Source organism: Pan paniscus, chromosome 22 (assembly GCF_029289425.2).
Source record: "Pan paniscus chromosome 22, NHGRI_mPanPan1-v2.0_pri, whole genome shotgun sequence".
NCBI classification, from domain to species: domain Eukaryota; kingdom Metazoa; phylum Chordata; class Mammalia; order Primates; family Hominidae; genus Pan; species Pan paniscus.
Genome location: NC_073271.2, coordinates 39327307 through 39346791, shown reverse-complemented (window position 1 = coordinate 39346791; position 19485 = coordinate 39327307). Strand labels below are relative to the sequence as shown.

The 19485-nt window shown below is 56.3% G+C and overlaps 1 protein-coding gene and 1 long non-coding RNA gene across 2 annotated transcripts; both read left to right on the top strand.

Moving 5' to 3' along the window:
• The first annotated feature begins 5067 nt into the window (after positions 1-5067).
• LOC130541120 (uncharacterized) lies at positions 5068-15096 on the top strand. The gene is made up of 3 exons (XR_008955162.2): positions 5068-5320; positions 10936-11017; positions 14454-15096. It is a non-coding gene; the product is annotated as an uncharacterized LOC130541120 (long non-coding RNA).
• On the top strand, positions 5312-8920 carry LOC134729721 (putative uncharacterized protein encoded by LINC00322). The gene has a single exon (XM_063601281.1). The coding sequence runs from the start codon at positions 7570-7572 to the stop codon at positions 8476-8478; it is 909 nt and encodes a 302-aa protein (XP_063457351.1). The 5' UTR covers positions 5312-7569; the 3' UTR covers positions 8479-8920.
• Positions 15097-19485: the final 4389 nt, after the last annotated feature.

Genomic DNA, 19485 nt, shown 5'->3' with positions numbered 1-19485 from the left:
GTGGTGATGGTGATGGTGGTGGTGATAGTGGTGGTGATGGTGATGGTGGTGGTGGTGTTGGTGGTGGTGGTGATGGTGGTGGTGGTGGTGGTGATGGTGATGGTGGTGGTGGTGTTGGTGGTGGTGATGATGGTGGAGATGGTGGTGATGGTGGTGGTGGTGATGGTGGTGGTAGTGGTGGTGGTGATGGTGATGGTGGTGATGATGGTGGTGATGGTGGTGGTGATGGTGGTGGTGATGGTGGTGTTGGTGGTGATGGTGGTGGTGATTGTGGTGGTGATGATGGTGGTGGTGATGGTGGTGATGGTGGTGATGGTGGTGATGGTCATGGTCATGGTGATGGTCATGGTGGTGATGGTGGTGATGGTCATGGTGGTGATGGTGGTGGTGGTGATGGTGTTGGTGGTGGTGGGTGTTGGTGGTGGTGATGGTGGTGATGGTGATGGTGGTGGTGATAGTGGTGGTGATGGTGATGGTGGTGGTGGTGTTGGTGGTGGTGGTGATGGTGTTGGTGGTGGTGGGTGTTGGTGGTGGTGATGGTGGTGATGGTGATGGTGGTGGTGATAGTGGTGGTGATGGTGATGGTGGTGGTGGTGTTGGTGGTGGTGGTGATGGTGGTGGTGGTGGTGATGGTCATGGTCATGGTGATGGTCATGGTGGTGATGGTGGTGATGGTCATGGTGGTGATGGTGGTGGTGGTGATGGTGTTGGTGGTGGTGGGTGTTGGTGGTGGTGATGGTGGTGATGGTGATGGTGGTGGTGATAGTGGTGGTGATGGTGATGGTGGTGGTGGTGTTGGTGGTGGTGGTGATGGTGGTGGTGGTGGTGGTGATGGTGATGGTGGTGGTGGTGTTGGTGGTGGTGATGATGGTGGTGATGATGGTGATGGTGGTGGTGATGGTGTTGGTGGTGGTGATGGTGGTGGTGGTGATGGTGGTGATGGTGGTGGTGGTGTTGGTGGTGGTGATGGTGGTGGTGGTGATGGTGGTGATGGTGGTGGTGGTGGTGGTGATGGTGGTGGTGGTGGTGATGGTGGTGATGGTGATGGTGGTGGTGATGGTGATGATGGTGGTGGTGGTGATGGTGGTGATGGTGATGGTGGTGGTGGTGATGGTGATGGTGATGGTGATGGTGATGGTGATGGTGGTGATTGTAGTGATAATGATGGGATGATAGTGGTGATGGTAGTGGTGGCAGTGGTGGTGTTAGTAATGTTCTCACTGCTGTAAATAAAGCTGGCCATTTTCTAGAGAAAGCTCATGGCATTTGCTATCTGCTTTCCAACCACCTGCAGAAATCATCATCTGTGCTCCCCATTTCAATCCTGATGGGGCTGCCTGCATGATCAGGGGTGCACTGGACCCCAGGAGGTCAGCACTGGCTAGGATGAGTCCTGTCAGCCCTCAGCTCACTGTCCAGCCATGGCCCACACTGCTTTCACTGCATCCTTGTCTTTCCCCGAACCACTGACCACAGGCCACACACCCTCCGACCAGCTCTGTGCCCACTGCTGACCCATTGGCATTTGGGTTCCTTATGTGCCAAGGTCCCGATAAGCACTCAAAGGAAGTTGTCTCTGGTGGGGCTGCCCTCCCAGACCCCCTCCTGCCCTCTCCTACCCCAGCTGTGGTTCCCCTGAGGACGTTCAGTTCCTCTTCTTGCCCCTCAGCCCCTCTTGGGCCTCGCCCCCCTCCCCCAGAAGCACCACCTGGTCTAAGGAGTAGCTTCTCTGCCCACAGCCAGGAGGTGGACGGTGAGTCTCTCTTGACACAACTGGTGTCCCCAGGGTCGGGGGGTGCGTGCCTGCTGCTGACGGAGCGCCCATGACTGCCTGGCCTGCACACACTCACTCACTGCTCCCTGCCTCTGAGAGGTGCAGCCCCGGAGGGCTCTGTGTGATGTCACTCGATCACTCTACACCAGACTTTATTATTATTTTTTTGAGACGGTATCTCAGTCTGTCACCCAGGCTAGAGTGCAATCTTGGCTTCCTGCAACCTCTGCCTCCCAGGTTCAAGCGATTCTCTTGCCTCAGCCTCCCAAGTAGCTGGGATTAGAGGTGCCCGCCACCACACCCCACTAATTTTTGTATTTTTAGTAGAGACGGGCTTTCACCATGTTGGGCAGGCTGGTTTTGAACTCCTGACATCAAGTGATCCACCTGCTTCGGCCTCCCAAAGTCCTGGGATTATAGGTGTGAGCCACCGTGCCCGGCCTACACCAGACTTAAGTACACACACACACACACAAATATACATGCGTGCTGCACACTCCACAGACATACACACTCCACAGACATACACACATCCACACACGCATAAACACACACTCACACAAGAACATACATGCACATACTGAACATTCATGCACAAACACACATAATATGCACTCACACAACACAGAGCACACGTACATAACATACAAACACATATGTATGCTGAACCACACACAAATACAAATGCATGCACACAATGCTCATGCATATACACATAACACACACACAAATCACACATGCATGCACCATGCTCACAAGCACATACAAACAACACACGTACATATACTCTCAAATGCACACACAGACACACCCCCGGCGTTTTTCCATCACGCTGAGGGTGGGGTGGAAGTGCCCATGCTGGAAGCTGGGGGATAGGAGCCTTCTCATCTAATTTCTTCCTGGTTTCAGGACCTGGGCCACAGAAGCAGCCTCACCATCAGACTGCGGCCTCCTGTGGTGGTCAGGGTTCCTGGGGGGTTGGCGGGGCTTCTGCTGACAGAGAGAGGGACGTGAAGGCTCACACATGACCAGCGTGTCTCCAGCTTCAGGAGACTGAGGAGGACTTTGAACCCTTGGGAGGACTCAAAATTGGCCCTGGAGTCCTGAGGAACTTTTTCCTACAGGGTGGGGACCATGGGGGGAGATGCCAGATAAACATTTGCAAGACTTTTCCTGGGTCTAGGAATTAAAAGAGATTTGTCAAGGCAGTGAGTACTCTCCATGGCTCCTGGGTGTCTCTGCAACCCCGCTCGCCCCTGGCCTCCGGACTGTGTCCCCAACTGCTTCCTTCAAGTGGACATCCAGTAAATGTCTCACGAGAGACATCCCTCCTGCCCTGAGCGCACAGCCGCTCCCGCCTCCCATCCCTGCACACGGCCATCCCCCTCTTGGGTGGTGACAGAGCCATCCTTCCAGTTGCTCAGAGTGAATCGCGTTCTCCTGGTTTCCAGGAACCCCATGAGCTCTGTCATCGGAATGCATCCGGAATCTGCCCACTTCCCTGCCTCGCTGGCCTGGATGACTGCACGAGACTCCTACGGTTTCCCATCCACCCCCGCCGCCGTCTGTGCTCCACGCGGAAGTCACAGCAGTCGAGGGAGCTCCACGCTGCTGGGCTCACGGCCTCCAGCGACTGTCTCCTGATCAAATGCCACCAACAGCCAGGTGGAACTGTGACCCCCGGCTCCCGGCTGCCCTGTCAAAGCTCTCAGGCTTCCCTATACTACGAGATGCACTTCTTCCCCCTCCCGTTGCTCCCCCACTAGGGCATCCACTCCGCGTAGGTGCAGGCTTTGTCTGTTTTGCTCCCTGGTGAGGAGGAGGATGAGGAGGTGGAGGATGACGCTGTGCCCAGCCCCGGCCTGCCCTGAGGAGGTGCTTAGTAAATATTTGTTGAGAGAATGAATGCGTGGAATGCATTTCTATTTCCAGCCCCAGCCAGGCTCCTGGAAGTGCAGAAACAGGAGCAGATTTGCAAAGGAGGAGAAAGCCCAGACGTGGAGGGCTCGAGGTGGGCTTGAACTGCTGGAGGTGCTAAGAAACGGTTTCCTTTCTCCTCAGATCTCTCCGCAGTCTGCGACAGGCCAGGTTTCGCCAACAGCTCATCTGGCTGGGTTAAGAGGGGCCAGAGAGGGTCTGGGGTGGGGGAGGGAAGGCTGAGGCTCCAGCCTGTCCCTGCAGCTGCTCGGGTTCCAAATGCCTGGAAGCCTGGACTCGTTCCCACCCAGCCGAGGCAGGCTGCAGAGAGCTGACTCCTTTAAGCTGGCCCCGGCATTTACCCCAGAGCCACAGGTTCTGCCCCGGCTGCCCTGAGGCTGGCCTGGTGGGGGTGGCGCCCCCCCACCCCCCGCAGCGTGCCCCTCCCCTCCACACAAGGGAGCCCAGCCTGGCCCCCTCACAGTCACATGCCCCTTGCGGAGGCCCCTCCACGAGTCACAAGGCAGAGTTTCCATTGGCGTCAAACGTACGTGGATGCTGGATCTGGGACGGACAGGAGCCAAGAGGGGAGAAGCCAGTTTTAGAAAATTCACATGCCTGGGGGTCACAGAGGGCAGACCCCCAAGGGCACCGCATCCCCATGGCAGGGGTGGGAGTGGCCCTTGGGGCATAGATCCAGTATGTGTGCACACTCTCCCTCTCTGTCACTCCCACATATGCACATGCAAACACACGCAAACACAAACACACATGCACACACACAAGGAAACACACGCATACAAATGCAAACACATGCACACACAAGCACACGCATGCACACACGCACGCACACACGCACGCACACACATGCAAACACACACACCTCATATCTCTGTCTACAGTGGAGACCAAACAGACCTCCCCAGGGAGGTGAGACCTCCCACATGGATGGCAGGAGACAGGAGTCCGAGATTCCTGGGTCTGGAGTGCCTACGTGTGTACCCCACACTGCACAGTGTACGATGCCTGCTATGCTCCTGGGACAGCATGTGGGGTGGGGCCTCCCAGGCATGAGAGATGGAAGATACTCCAGTGGGCATGTGAGGCCCAGAAAGCAAGCACGCTGCTCCGAGTGATGTCATTGTGTCTACAGCGCTGTCGGGCCCTGGTGATCTTCGCCTTCCCAGACAGTTTCCTCTTCTCTTCGTCACAAAACCCTGTTTGTTTTGTTTAAGAAAACCCGCCTGCTGACTCTTACGTAGTGTGATGTATTTTGTTGTCTGTGTTTCTAGGGCTGCCGCCAACCTCGGGGTGATCACGTGACCCCCAAGGCTAGCCAGCAAGAGGACCTCATTCCTCCACCACAGACAGCAGGACAGGGGTGGGCATGGGGCCCGAGCCCACACAAAGCCCTGCCTGGGATTTTGCTGAAGACAGAAGCACCCTGACCCTCCAAGTTGGGAGTTTCAAGGACCCCCTGAACTGAGAGCTCCCGGGCCGTCTTTCCCTGAGAATGAAGCCAACACAGGCAGGATTGAGCTTAGAGTCTGAATTCGATGGTGCCTAGTGACAGCCTCTGAACTCCTGGACCCAGCTACACCTGAAGCCATTCTACCCCACATTTTCTAGGTAAGTCAACCTGCAAATGCCCTTCTTTTCTGAAATGAGCTTGGGTTGGGATTCTGTCACTTCAACCGAAAGGACCTCAGCCATGCAATGTTGCAATATCGAAGTAGGATGGTCTAGGCTTTATGAGTGGCAGACTGAGGCGGAGCAGGAAGATGGAGGCTTTCTGGCTCCCAACAGGTGGAAGAGGGGAGTCTCCGGGGTGGCCAGATACATCTACAGACTCACTTGCCCCTGGACTGTTCTCCAAAACCGCCGCAGAGGTGGGACTCCGACCCATCTGAGCCTCTTCCTGACCTGGACCACCTGGGACAGCTGTGTTTACAGCATCTGGGCCCTTGAGCATGAGTGTCCCACCTCCCCGTAGGATCAGGCCCCTGGGAAGGCAGGGGCCGATTCTCTTTCTTCCCTCTGTGGCAGTCCCCCCATCCCATCACAGAGCGCCATAGACGACAGGCTGTGGCCGTCGGTCTGGGGGTTCGAGCCCCCAGGCCCCACTCCACCCACTCCGAGGATTGGCTTGGTGGGGCCGGTGCTGGCTCCCAGAGGCTGCAGGGCTCTGGAAGGAAAGGCCTTCTGCAGAGCAGGGCCCCTGTAGCCTGGCCGCCTGACCAGCCTGTGGGGAGGGAGGCGGCGGTGGGAAGCCCCTTGCTCTGCTGGTGCCCCTCCCAACGTCCAGGGCCTCTTTACCCGGCATTTCTCTGCTGCTGTGACTGTGCCTGGACCTCGAGCTCAGAGAAAAGGCTGTTGCTGCCGGCTCAGCTGAAACCGCCTGGTGCTTTCTATAGAATCTTTGTGAGGAGCTATCATAGAAGGGACTGTTATCAAAGAATTAATTGCGGAAACTAAGGACTGCACAGAAATAATTATTTCCAAACAATGGGTGTCCAGCCCTGAGAATTCCAGTGGGAGTGGTGGCGATCTACCCGGGTCTGTGGGCCTAGCCTGGGGTCACCGTACATCGTGGCCTGTCTCCCTTCCTCTCCGGATCCCTCACCCCAGGCCACATGCCTCAAGGGACATCTGGGATGGAGGAAGCCAAGGGTCGGGCTGAATCCTTCCTCACCAAACATGGACACGATGCCTGGCACCCACGCCGAGAGTGGTCTGTGGTCCTCTCCGGTGATCACTACAGTGTCTCTGAGATATCACTGTCCCCATTTCCCAGATGGGAAAACCGAGGCTCCAAATGGCTAAGAAACATGCCCAAGTGTCTGAACCTGCAGGCAGTGGGCTGGGGCTCAGGCCTGGGTCTGTGTGGCCTCCTTAGTCAGTGGGGAGTGGGTGTGAGGGAAGCCCAGGTGACACTGGCACGGCAGAACACACAGGACAGCAGGTACAGAGGAACCCGCACCGAGGGACCCCACCCACAGGCAGCAGCGGCATCTGCGGCAGGGAGATTTGCCTCTGGGCTCCCCGCACTGTCCCATGAGTTGTCCAAGGACTGGGACCTGGGGTTGGGAGGGACACACAGCAGCCGTTGGCTGTGTTGCCATGACACGACAGAGGTTCCAGCCACCAGCACAGGCCGCCTGTCCCGGGGAGACAGTCCTATTTGTAACATCTATCTCAGCCTGAATCGGGGAGGCAGTCCTGTTTGTGACATCTGTCTCAGCCTGAATCGGGGAGACAGTCCTGTTTGTGACATCTGTCTCAGCCTGAATTGGAGAAGGCTTCCTACAGCAGAAGCAGGCCCAGAGCAAGGGCATCCCTGATTCAGGAGGAAGCTGGGTGCCGAAGGTCACCAGTAGGCACTGTGGACCCAGCCTTTGAGCTTGGACCCCGCCTGGCCCACAAAGCCCCGTGCTGCTTCCCAGGGCCCACGCGCAGGTTCCCGGACCTCCAGCTGCACCCTGGAGGGGGTGAGGGGGGCTCACTGTGTGGCTTGTGCCAGGTGGAGGGGCTGGCGTGGGACAGAGGGATGGAGCTCGGGGGAAGACCAGCAGATCCCTGGACACACGGGGTGAGGCTGGGCTGTCTCAGATAGGCAGGACTAAAAGCAAGACAAGCAAGACGGAAGGGCTCAAGACTGGAGCAGCCAGGAAATTCTGTCCAAGCCGAGTCCCTGGGTTTGCGAGACTTCACTCCACCTCACAGGGGTCGTCTGGGTTTGTGGTCTCTGGCCAGGAGGGTGCGGGAGCCTCTCTCTTCCAGCTCAGGTTCGGGCCACACCAGAAAGGGAAGGGCAAGAGCACCCCCTCAACCCAGAGGACCCCCAGATCAAGAGACCACCCAGGCTACAATCAACTCTGATGGCGCTTTTAATCACCCCAGCAGGAATGGCGACTGTAAACAGACATTCAACAATTCCCAGTGACACACATACCTCCCGGGCAAAACCGCGTTTCCATAAACCTTGCAGAAATGACTTGGAGAGCTGGCTGAGCGAGGGCCGCCTGGACAGCAGTGTGCAGACGCCGTGTCCTCAGCACCCCCACACTCAGCTGTCCTGCGAGCCCCAGCCCCTGGAACACTCCAGCTGCCTCTCCACTTGTCTGGCGGGATGTTTCCTCCCGGTGCCCTCATTACCCCACACCCACCCTCTTCTCCCGGGCTCCCGATGGCTCCCCCCACCACTTGCTCTGCTGATGGGTACATTCTCCCCAGGTCTGGCTGTGAAGCCATCCTGGGTGCCTCGGTTTCCCCTGCTGGCCAGGCAGTCACCAGCACCTCAGTGGGAATGCCACTCTCTGCCGCCACCCAGCCTGGGCTCAGTGGGACGCCTGCACTTTCCCAAGTTGCGTTCCTCCAGCCCATTCTCTGGACACTCGGATGAGAGCAAGGCTACTGGCCAAGGGTGTAAGAACAGGGATCAGCCTCAGAGACCATCCCATCTCTGTGAGTGTCCTGAAGCTGCCAAGCAAAGTGCCACCAATGGGGTGGCTGAGACCAACAGAAGTGTATTCCCTCTTGGTTCTGAGGCCAGAAGCCTGAGCTTAAGGCGTCAGGAGAGCCAGCCCCGCTCTGGCAGCTCTAGAAGAGAATCCGTTTCTTGCTCTCCCAGCTTCTGGTGTTGCTGGCAACCATTAGCATTCTTGACTTGTGGCTGCGCTGCTCCCATCTCTGCCCCCGGGGTCACGCGGCCTTCTCCCCGGCCTTGCTGTGTGTCCCCTCCTCTTGTAAGACTCCAGTCACTGGGTTTAGGGCCCACACAAATCTAGTATGACCTCACCTTGACTTAATCACATCTGCAAAGGCCCTTCTTCCAAATAAGGTCATGTTCCCCATTTCTGGGTAGATGTAAATTTAGGGGAGCTGCTATGTAGCCCAGTGCCATCCTCCTACAAACCCCAGGATGGCCGAGGAATCCAGTCTCAACTGAGATGCATCAGGCTGCTTAGGATCAGAGCCCGGACCATACTGAGCACTCACATTCTCTCCTAATATTCTTTCAAGCATTCCAGCAACATCTATTCCTGGAAACCCCAGGTCAATCCCCCACCACCAGTGTTGCTGTTGCCTGGAGAAGAAAATGCTCCAGACCCCTCCTTCCCAGCCTGCTGGGTTCCCTCCAACCCAGGCCCAGCCCCCTTCTCCAGGGATTGATAAGACGCCATTTCCAGATATATTGTTAAGTGGCAAAAGCAGACGGCAGTACGCAGTGACACATCTTTTGTGTAATAAAGTGTAAAGATATGTATATGTGCGTGTTTATTTATAGATGCGAAAGAAAAGCACTGGAAAGATAAATCAGAAACTAATAAAAACGGTGACCTTACGTGTGTGTGGAGTTAGAAATGGAAGCTAGCTGCTCTGGAGATACTTGGCTTTAGTGTTTGAGTCCAGAACTATGTGAATGTTTCCCATATTCAAAACAATTTGAATTTGTTAAAATTTAAGTTTAAAAGAGAGCATCCTTAGAAAAGGAAACCAACAAAAGTGAAAATTTATGTAGAGTTTGTAACATAACTAAAACAAAGACAAAATTATTTGAAGTAGTTTTACAGCACAGAATTTAGGCTTTTTTTTTAACTGGTGGCATGTATTTTAAGGATAAAAAGAATGGCAAGGAAATCGTATGTATCACTCAGTAGGTCTTAGTGTTAGTGTTAAGTCTGGCATCGTTATTTAAATTGTTTCCTCTTCCAGGATAAAGCCAATAAGTAATTATGTGAATGTTGTGAGGAACCAAAATTATTATTACTGAAAGAGAAAAAATTCACAAATATAAAATCCAATAGGTTAAGAGGAGCACTGTCATCTTAAATTTGAATTGGAAATGTTAACGTAATCTCATAACTTATTTATTCATTCTGATTGATTGATTGATTGATTGATTGAGACAGGGTCTCACTCTGCCGCCCAGGCTGGAGTGCAGGGGCGATCTTGGCTCCCTGCAGCCTGACCTCCCAGGCTCAAGCCATCCTCCAGCCTCAGTGTCCTGACTATTTGGGACCACAAGTATGCCACCATACCTGGCTGATTTTTGTATTTTTTGTAGAGATGAGTTTCACCATGTTGCCCAGGCTGGTCTCAAAACTCCTGAGCTCCAGCAATCCACCCGCCTCAGCCTCCCAAAATGCCAGGACTCCAGGTGTGAGCCACTGAGCCTGGCTGATCTCATGAAAGTGCTGGGATTACAGGCGTGAGCCATCATGCCTGGCCAGTCTCATGATTTGAAAACAAAATATGCATCTCCTAGTTCATGCCACTGAAAGGGAAGCTCTGGGAATGAAACTCGGGATCTGGCCTCCAGCCCTCCTCTTGCTGCTTGCTTGTCCCTGGAGTCAGGGGCGTGTCTCCCACCACACAGAGGCAACACCCATGTGTCCCCAGTTGCACTGAGATACACCCAAGGGTGGTACCCACAAGGTGCACACACAGGGGACAGGTGACGTGCCTAACAGCAGCTAACCTGGTACACTGGTGTGTGGGGGAGGGCGTAACGCCAACTGCGTTTTCCCCACTGACCTCGCCTGGACATCCCCCGCACTCTGAGACTCAAAACGTCTCTCATTCCTGATGTCACTGCTGACTGGCAGTGATGTCTAACTGGTCCTCCTTCTTTCTTTCCCAGTGTTTTCCTGCCAACAGGAATTTAGATCTAAAGGCTTGGCGAGGTTCAGCTTCACTGCTGAACCAGAGGAATGAGATTCAGGTGGGAGATCCCGGGCAGTGGCTCCCCGGGCTGGCCTCCCTCAGGGCCTGGCCAGGGCTGCAGCTGCCCCACCCCAAGGCTCACCCCTCCCCAGTGTGGGGACTTGGAGCCTGACCTTGTCCCACTGGTAGGAGGGGACAGAGCAACGTTTCAAAGCAACAGGGGACATGAGGCATCTGTGGATTTCACTCGGATGTTTAGGAAATAACCTTGCAAGTGTGGAGATTCCTTTATGACAATATTCCCTACAAGTTATAAATCTACGATAGTGAAGAGTCGAAAACAACCCATATTTCCTAAAGCAGCACTGAAATAAGTCCATGTCAGAAAGGAATATTTAATGACATAGAAAAATGCTCTGATACATTAAATTGAAAAGGGAAGTAGGTGTACAGGATGGCTCCAATTTATATTACACTCTATTATGAAAAATAAGCTGGAAGAAGAGACACAAACATTTGTCAGAACTGACATCTGCCGGACGGTGGAACGGAAGGTGATCGTCACTTTTGTTTCATAGGACTTTCTTGTATGACTGCATGGCTAATAGCACTTCTCCTCGACACCGGTGCTGTTCTCGGAATCCTATCTAGAGCTTACAGGTGAGTTGTGGGTATTATGATTGACACTTTGCAAAAGAGGAAACTGAAGTTTAAATATCAAGGCAGCCCAGCTGGTGAGCAGCTGAGTCAGGATCCCAGCCCGAGGCTCTGCAACAACAGCACCCTAGGGGCACCGTGGTGGCTTGGGGGCCTCTGCACATGCAGCTTCTGGGCCCCACCCTGAGGCTTCCAGTGGGATTTGTCTGGGTGTTGGGAACTCTAACCATGAAACAGCTCCTCTATACCCAGCCCCATGGGTGAAGAGTGAGGTCTGTTCCCCTTGGGCCCTGACAGTGCCCAGGCCAGGGGGCCAGTCCTGGGAGTGCCCACCCAGCCCTGAGCCCCAGCAAGTCCAGCAGAGCCCATGGATGGTGGGGATCCCAGCCTTCCACTCACTGCATGCCTTGGGGTGAGCCTCGAGGTGGATCCAGCCCGGGGAGCCAGTGCCTGGGTTCTTCCACCTCAATCTCACTCTTCTGGTTAAGCACTGGCTTCTTCCGCTTAGGTCCCTGGGAATAAGAGACGCTTTAGATAGGGGATCACATTTTTGGTCTCTCTGAGCCCCACCGGGTGCTTTCCATGGACTGTCTCCTTGCACCACCCACTTTACAGATGAGAGGACCTAGAGTGGGGACCTGGCCAGGGCCACATGTGGTGCAAGGACCAGGCAGGATCTGAATGCAGGCCTGTCCATGTTGAAAAGTCCTGTGAGCACCAACCGCAGTGGTGACCAGAAGGCAAAAGTAGCATTTGAAGCCAGGGATGTGCAGACAGAGGCCAGCGCCCAGGAGACTGGCCTGCACGTGGTGGCCTCAGCTTCCAGAAGGTCCTGTGGGCACAGGGCTCTTGGCTGACTCAGAGCTGGTGGACGCAGAGGTTAGCTCCCTGCCATGCACAGCCAGGCCCTGACCCAACTTTGGTCCCTGGGGACAAGAGGGGCTGGGAGAGCCCTGCCCACCCAGGGGGCAGGCAGTCACCCCAGCGTGGAGGCTGGTTCTGCCCTTGGGAGGTGGTTCCTTTGGCTGGACCAGAATGTCTGCCGATGATCAGGAGAGGGCCAAGGGGTGGGGGGTGCCCCATGTGCACCCTGAGAATTGCACCAGGCACAGGGAGCAACTTCAGCCCTCCTTGTGCAGAGCTGCAGCGTACAGTGCCAGCCCTCGCTGGCCCTCACACACACAGGATGCCCCAAACATGGCTTGAGGCCTTGCAAAACATTAGGAACCGGGATGTCTGAACCCTGTTGGCTTCCGCGGTGTCAGAGCCTCACCCCAACCAGAAGGCGCATTGGGGACGTGGTCATGCGGTGTCTCCCTGAGCTGAGAGTGACTCGGGAGGCTGCAGTCAGACCCCGGCGGCCCGGCCTGCGGGGTGACAGTGCTCAGAGAGGGACCCTTCAGCTCATCCCTGCCAGGGGTGGGGCGGGCTCTCCCGGGGGTCTTCTCTGGGAGCAGGAGGCCTGGGGGGCAGGGGTGGGGTCCCAGCAGCCTCTCCCCCAGTGGCATGGTGTATGGCTGCGGAAGCCCTGGGTCTGTTTCCTTGTCTGTGACATGGGGCTGATGGCAGTGCTTCCCCTGCTCAGGGAAGACAAAGGCACAGATGGGGAGAGGCGGCCAACAAGCCCAAGAGCACCAGAGCCACCAGGAGCTGCAGGAGGCAGGAGGGACACCCCTCAGCCTTCAGGGAGGGTGTGCCTCGATCTTGCTCTTCTGGTGTCCAGAGCTGGGAGAGAATACCTTTCTGTTGTTTTAAGCCACTCGTTCTGGGGCACTTTGCTAGGGAAGCCCAGGAAACTCGGTGAGCACAGAGCTGGAGCTGCTTGAATGACTCACAAGCAAGTACAAGAGGAGAGGACCCCAGGCATTCGGGGGAAGCTTTGAAAGACCCGCCTGCTCCCTCAGCAGGCAAAAGAGGTCTTAGGGAGGGGCTGAGGGGTGTCTGCTCTGTAGGAGCCAAGCTCGTGAACCTGGGGCTGAAACCGCAAGGCCCCAGCAAAGCCAGAGCCTGGGATGGGGAGCTGAGGGTGCAATCAGCTTGTCCCTGGGAAGGTGATGTAGGGATTCCCAGCCTCGCAACACATCCATCATCTGGGAGTTACCTAAACTATGTGGAAATGCAGATCTCCAGGCTCCCACAAGGGGTTTTGGGGCAGAGCCCAAATGGGTGCATTTAGCAGCTCCCGCCTGACTCGGATGCCGGGCAGACCCACTGCCCCTCCCGGTAGGTCAGCACGTCTGGGGTCACTGGGCCAGCGCAATGCTCCCCTTTTCCCTGTGAGGTCAGCACGTCCGGGGTCACTGGGCCAGCGCAATGCTCCCCTTTTCCCTGTGAGGTCAGCACGTCTGGGGTCACTGGGCCAGCACAATGCTCCCCTTTTCCCTGTGGCAAAGTGAATGTGGAGGCTGAGGCGGGAGCATGGCTGGCATCCACTGAGTGCCACCCTCCCAGCACAAGGTGGCGGATGCACAGCAGGTGGCCTGGCTCTGCCATGCAGGCACCTGGGGACATGGGCAGGCTGCAGCCGGGACCCGGGCACCTCGCAGGGACAGGCTGGGGACGCCTCCTCCACTCTTCCCAGCCCGTCCTCATAAAGCACCTGTGGGGCTCCTCCTAAGCCCAGGGAGACCCAGGCCCACATGGGCAGCATGTGGCTGGTGTGTCACTGCAGCCAGGAAAATAACCTGGGAAATGACTGAAAATGCAGCCAGGCTGCACTCCTGTGTGCCCGGCCACTTCTCAGAAGGAGGGAGGAGGTTCATCTCAGGCCGGCTCCCACGGGCAGCTGGAAGCCACCCAGTTCCACGGCCGACCTGCTGCCTGAATGACCGACATGTGGCCGTTCAGCTGCCAAGCTGGCTGGCTTCAAGTGCAAAGCTGGCTGAACAAAGCAGGCCATTACGAAGCAATACAGAAGGCATTTTCCCGCAAACAGGGCCGGCGGGCTGGCGCCGAAGGAGGCTGGCCATGTGCTTCAGGCAGCACATTCACTCTCAAGGTCCTGCTTAGCAGGCTGCAGCCCGGGATAGCATGTCTAAGACCTCCATGGCAGGGAGCAGATAGGGCTGAGTCAGGGTGGCTGAGGGGTCATGGTCTGGAGAGAACATAGACGCTCTGTACTGCCTTTGGGGCTCCACTCTGCTTGGCAGAAGGCTCCAAGAGCTCTTCCCACGCACAGGTCTCTCCCTTTTCCTCCACTAGCCCATCGCCAGCCATGCATTCATTCACTCGCTCATCAAACCTACAATGAGCATCTACTATGTGCCAGGCACTGTCCAAGGTGCTGGGGACACAGCTGAGAACCAGACACACTCCTGTCCCTCACTGGGACTCCTCTGCCCCAGCCACATCTCCAGGGCTCCCCACAGCCTGCACCCACCACTTCGCTCCCTCCCCTCCCCGCCTCCCTGGCAGTCAGACTCTTACTTCTGTCCCACAGCTTTCCCAGCCTCCTGGCTCCCTCCCCATTTCCTCCCACACTGGTGATCCCCCGATGAAATCCTCCTGCCCTTCATCCTGTCTTGGTGTCTGCCTCGCGATGACCCTGGGCTCACAGTCTGGCCACTGCAGCTGAGTGTCGCACTGGCTCAGGTGTGGCAACACGGGGGTTGAAAGGCTCTGAACCAGGCACCAGGAGCCCTGCGCCCCAGGCCAGCCCTCCGCAAACCAGCTTTGTGTCCTTGGACAACTCCAGGCCCATCCTAGGTCTTGCTGTCTGGAGAGAGGAGGAAGCCGGCCACACACTCTCCAAGAACGTTCAGCCTCCGCACTGCATGGCCTCTGCTTGGTTTCTGGCTGGGCCCAGGGCTCTGCCTGCAGTGTGGAGCCGCAGTGGTGGGTCCCCATGCGAGCCCCCGCCACTGTCTGCTGTCATCACCGGCCCAGGTGCCCTTGCCACACAGCACCATTTCCAACTGCGAAGGCCTTCGTGTGGCGCCTGTTGGGACAACATGGCCGGCACAGGCTGGGCTGGGGGAGAAAGGGTGCTGGGCAGCTCTGTGCCCTGCGACTTTGTGGGTCTGCTGGGCTGTCCTTGTCTTGAAAACATTGTATTTTTGACTCCTATAAAGTAGTGGAGATAAGATTGGCTCTGAAATGTATTATGATCCCTTGAGTAGAGCCAGGGGCAGAGCCACCTCCCTCGTGGTTTCCATGGGCATCAATAAGAAACGCTGCCCTTTAGTGGGGAAAACAAGGTATGTGGATGGGCTCATAGCCCATGGTTCCAAGCCCATGCCCTTCTCAAGAGGGAGCAGACCAGGGAGGGTGGCAGGAGCATCCAGCGAGGGTTAGGGTGCCCCACCGGCCTGAGCTCCTGCCTTGGAAGCACCCTGAAGACAGATCGTGGGGCCCTGTGGAGCTGGCCTGGGGTTGCCACCAAGGGCTCGTTTCGAAAATGTCTCCAATCAAACAGCAAAGTTTTGGGGGTCCCTGAGCCTCAGCCAGGGTCAGTTGCCTGAGTCACACCTGCTGAGGCAAGCGTGCAGGTGCAGACCCCACCCACAAGCACCCCCTTTTTGCCCACCCAGCTCCATCTCCCACCCCAAGGGGCGTTGCCCAGCAAGCGTCTCCCAGGGGCACATCTGAGCTCCATCCAAGGCCCCCTTGGGCCCCAGAAGAGGAGGGCAGACCCAGAAGGGCCCCCAGAGAGAGGCCCGATGTGGTCAGGGGAGGGTCGGGAAGGAGGGACAGGCCTCCCGCTGGGTGTCCCCCTGGCCTCATGGGCCCGAATCCTCTGAAGCCTCAAACCACACTGGAGCCACATGGCCAGTTCCAAGGGCAGTGCCTGGGATGGCTCTTGGGATGGCACTCAGGACAGTGAGGCCTGGTGGCCTCCGTCCTCTATGTGGAGAAACAGCTGAGAAGGACGCTCCTCTCTCAAGGCAGTGAAGGGGAGGAGGGGAGGTGCTGGGCAATCTGTTTCACCCGGCCTGGGCCCCAGGCTTGGGGGCCCTCAGTGACTCACTATGAAGGCATCAGAAGGGCCCCTGGGAGGGATTTGTGAATATGTCCCCAGGCCTTGGAGGAGAAAACACAAGGGTACCCTGAAGCCAACTCCTGGCCTCCACCAAGAAAAAGGAGCTCAGAGAGCACAGCCAGCACAGTGCCAGGGCAGGGAGGCAAAGGCCGGCTCAGCCTCTGGGAGGAAGGAGCTCAGGCGGTGGCCTCAGCTGAGATTGGGTGCTGGAAGCTCCAGGACCCAGGGGACCCCATCCTCAACAGAGGGTTCTCCAGAGTCAGAAACGCTGGGCAGCCTCTGCCACTCAGAGTGGCCTAGGGTTGCCAGGGCTGTGGAAGCGCTGACCCTGAGGGGGTCACGGGGACAGTGAGAACAGGGAATTGTCATGTGACCCAGGGCTGGGTGGAGGAAGTGCCTCTACCTGGCCATGGTGGCACAGGAGCCATCAGTGTGGGCAGAAACCCAGGGTGGGCAGTGGGCTGGGGTGCCTGGGCTCTCTTGGGGCCAGATGACCAGCTCACAACTGAAACTGATGGTGAGGCATTTCATCAGCCGGGGTGTATGAGTCAGCTCAGCCTGCGTAACAAAGCACCACACTGGGGGGCTTGAACCTCAGAAATCCCTGACCTCACGGCCCTGGAGGCCAGAAGTCTGCGATGCAGGTGTGGTCAGGGCTCGCTCCTCCTGGGGCTGTGAGGGAGCCTCTGGTCCCCATCTCTGCCAGCTTCTGGCGGCCTGAGGTGTTCCTGGAGATGGCCATCTCCTCCCTGTATCTTCAGTTTGTCCTCCCTGGACATGCCCCTCTGTGTCAGAATCGCCCCTTTTGGTAAAGACGCCAGTCTTGTTGGGTCCAACCTGTGACCTCATCTTAACCTGATCTGCCAGGACTCTGTTTCCAGTGAAGGTCCCACTCACAGGTACTGGGGGTTGGACTTCAGCATCTTTTGTGGGGAATACCATTCAAACCATCACCTGGGGGAGGGGAAGCTGCAGGCCCCTGTGGGCAGGGAGAGTTAACCTTGCACCTGCAGGATGGGCCCCACCCTCCCAGCCTTGGCCTCCCCATGGCCATGCACAAGCATAAACTTGCATCTGGTTTTACGAGCTGGAAATTTAACATAGAATCCTTTCTGCCATTTCACTTTCTACATTAGGACCTGAAAGGACAAGAGCACTTTTTTTTTCTGTTTTACACTGAGCTGATTCAAGTGGACACATTGCTGGGGTCAGCAGCAGCAGTGAGGTCCTTTCCCCAGCCTTGAGAACACACATGACTTTACATCCAGCCCAGTAGCTCCCACATACCCCCAGGAACAGCCCAGGGAACCCTGTCCTTGGTTTCCTCTGGGGCAGAGTTTTCTGGAACCACACTGAGAAGACACTGAAAGCATTAGAGAGGCTTGTGCTCCCCGGACGTATTTTATTGTTTTAATATATAAATTGATTCCTTTAAAAAACAAGCCACAAATCTCATGGCGGGCCCTTTACGTGCATGAGCTCTAATTACTTGATTTTTTGGAAGCGCCTGAAAAAATGATATTTCTAATTCCTCTAGGCCTGTCATGAAAGAGCCTTTTATAACTGCCGGGCTGTCCCTCCTGGGAGTCAGACGCTGCGGTGCAGAGGAGGGTGGTGACAGGAACCGCCCTTCTGAGGAAAGGGCCTTGCAGCCCTGAGCGCTTCCAGCTCAAGCAGAACGGATGCGTCCGCTAATGATGTCTGTCGCTATTTGCATCGTGGATGCATTTCCAGGGTTCGCAGGCCCTGGAGAAGGAGGAAAAGCTTCCCACCCTGTCATGCTCAGGATCATGTCGTCATTGTCCACAGCTGAGTCACATCACCCGGAGCAGACAAGAGGCCTGGCCCCCACCCCCTCTGTGTGTGCAGAGAGATGCTCTCAGAGGGTCGGGAAGCCAGAGCCTCTGAGCCCAGCCTGGAGCACGGCAAGCCACGCTGGCTGGAAACCCCTGGACACAGAGACTTGCTGAGGGTCCTGTCACCCTTCTCCCCATTCCTGTAACCTCCCGAGGCCGGGCATCTGTCCTTTATGGAATGGGCCTTTGCCAAGCGCTGAACTTGACTCTAGAATGTCACTGAGCGTGTCTGGCTGCGGGGAAACGCGCTCCCTCCCCCTGGGGTTTGTTAGAAAGAGTTCTGAAGCCTTGCAGAGGGTGTGGGTGGAAAGTCCTTCTGGTGGGGAAGCCAGGTGCAGAAAGCCTGAACTGAGAGCGCTCAGGGGAGGCGCCCAGCATCGGGCGCACGGTGGGTTACCTGGAGGTCAGGCAGCCACTGCTGGCGCTGCTTCCCCATCCCATGGTTTGGCTCGGTACAGCCCAGCTGCAGCTTGGCCAGCGCATGCCCAGCTAACCCCCCTGGGACTTGCCCGGTGGCAGCCTAGACCCTATAGGAGCAAGAAGAAGAAAAGTCGTGACTCATGCACTTGGGGAGCTTATGGTGTGGGCTTTGCAGGGATGGACTCTGAGCAGCCAATGATCAAACAGGAGGGCAGTTTACATGTCATTGTTTTACCCAGAGTCCTTGGGGCAATAAGGGCAGTGGGCAAAATTCTGCTAACTACCCCCAGCCCTTCCATCCTTCTTCCTGAATAACAAGAACCCCAGCTTTTCACTGGACACACTGCATTCAGATAAGAGGCTGCATTCCTCACACTACATCAGGACTAAGTGAGGCATAGTCTATTGGCTGGAATGCAGAGGTGATGACAGGTACTCAGGCAGCCACGTTGGACCATGAGACAGCAGGATCGATATGAAGGACTGTGAAGAGGCATGAAGCAACGAAGGGACATGGGGAAAGTCTGAATCCCCACTCTTATCGGAGCACGTCGTAATATGAACTCCTTAATTTTAGCTGGATACAATTCCCATTCCCCCTCGCAGCCAGCTGTGACCTTGTGCCTAAATTTTGGTGCCCAAATTTTAAGCAGAAGTGTTGTGTGCAACCTCCGGAAAGCATCCTTAACGGGCAGGACCATGCCCTCTGCTGTGCACTGAACTGTGTCCCCTGCAAATTCACATTGGAGCCCAAACTTCCCATGTGGCATGATTTGGAGATGGGGCTTTTGGGAGATAATTAGATTTAGATGAGGTCACGAGGGGGCCCTTTTGATGGGATTAGCGCCCTTTCAGAAGAGGAAGAGGCACCAGGGCTCTCTCTCTCTGCCATCTGAGGATACAACAAGACAATGACCATTCGAGAGCCAATGCAAGCCAATTCGAGAGCCCTCCCCAGAATACAACCTCGACGGCCCAGATCTCAGACTTCCAGCCTCTAGAGCTGGGGAAAGAAATGCCTGCGGCTCAAGCCACCACCTACGGTGTTCTGTTACAGCAGCTGGGGCAGACGACGTCCTTCCTTCATCCCCTCCTCTTTCCTGCTGGCTCAAGTGCCCAAGCAGCCACCTGGCTCCACGGAGAGCTGATGATAGAGCAGCATAAGGAACGAGCTGATGTTCTGGCTGGGCCAGATCGCCCTCCACGTTTGTCTTTGA

Bases quoted from the DNA above. Each gene is read 5' to 3' on its own strand.
- LOC134729721 (XM_063601281.1), top strand. From the start codon at position 7,570: ATGGCGCTTTTAATCACCCCAGCAGGAATGGCGACTGTAAACAGACAT.